Source organism: Sphaeroforma arctica, assembly GCF_001186125.1.
Source record: "Sphaeroforma arctica JP610 unplaced genomic scaffold supercont1.74, whole genome shotgun sequence".
Classification (NCBI taxonomy): domain Eukaryota; class Ichthyosporea; order Ichthyophonida; genus Sphaeroforma; species Sphaeroforma arctica.
Window position 1 is genome coordinate 94,544 of NW_014040484.1, and position 1,216 is coordinate 95,759.

Below are 1,216 nucleotides of genomic sequence, written 5' to 3' on the forward strand. Positions count from 1 at the left end.
TAATGTGAATGTGCTCGTGTTTGTGTGTGTGTTTGATTGTGTAAACTATGACCTTAGTTCAAGTCAATGCACAACTATGGTAGCAGCTAATTATGCGTTTGCATGGTGTGGAAAGCGCACTGGTAGACAAAATGAGAATCACTTACGCAAGGTCCTGGGAGAAGTAGCGCGAGGCCAAGATATTTCGGTAGAGTATGTCGTTGATGTTCATGGTGGTCTTGTTACCCCAAGTCTCCATAGCCGCCATAGTACCAATTTCCAGACGATCACCGAGTTGGACAAACAAACTAAACTTCTATGAAAGGAAATATATATCGATGCGCGGTAGACTTTAGGCTGTACAAACTGTTAAATTTAGAAACAATCGATCTGTAACAAAGAATTACGAGACAAACAGTACAAAGAATATATACCGAACGATTCAGTATAGCAGAAATAACGACTTGTAACACAAACTCAATAGCCTAAGACATGGAATGAATAGCCTAAAACATATCTATGTATTTACACACGTAAATACATATTTACTGATTTTCATGTGTTATCAGTTACGAGTTAAAGTAAAATTGTACCGCACTTTAATTCGCGGTTCAAGCCTCCAAGACTAGGGTTCTTAGGTTTTCTTGTTTTTATCTTAGTAGGCTATGTGTGCGTTTGGCTATTCATAAACATTTACATAGCGCCGTCACACAGCCTTCTAAATCAAACAGTCAGCCGTTGAGCACCATCACACATAACATTTTAAAAAGACAGCCTTGTGCCACGACGTTTCATTCAAATTTCTGCCTTATCCACAGTATTAGGTAACCACTATTACTAGCTAGCTGGATATAGTGATTTTAAGACTAGAGTGGTCAAGTGCCTAACTGCTAGTATTAGCTAGCTGGATAAAGTGATTTTAAGGCTAGAATGGTCAAGTGTCTGACCGCTGTTACTAGCTAGCTGGATATAGTGATTTTAAGACCAGAATGGTCAAGTAGCAATTGGGCGTCGAGACTTACAGTGAGAATTTCGTGGCCTGACTGGCTACGCCATCCCCGCGCCTCATGCATCGTTTGAGACCAGAATTATACAAAAAGCCCCAGGGAGGTCATGCATCTGTCTTCGTATATTTATTACGATATGTATCTCTCATATAATCAAATCCTTGTGCATAAGTATTGATCACACAGAAGTACCAGAAATTATTAGCTATATATATATTTATATATATACC

The 1,216-nt window shown here is 39.0% G+C and overlaps 1 protein-coding gene across 2 annotated transcripts in view; it reads right to left on the minus strand.

The window, feature by feature from the left end:
- The window catches only part of SARC_01782, a 4,563-nt gene extending 4,062 nt beyond the window's left edge, over positions 1 to 501 (minus strand). For both annotated transcript variants that reach the window (XM_014304486.1, XM_014304485.1), the window contains exon 1: positions 147 to 501. In XM_014304486.1, the coding sequence (XP_014159961.1) occupies positions 147 to 247 (101 nt within the window). In that variant the 5' untranslated portion in view covers positions 248 to 501. The remainder of the gene's footprint in view (positions 1 to 146) is intronic.
- Between the last annotated feature and the right edge of the window lie 715 nt (positions 502 to 1,216).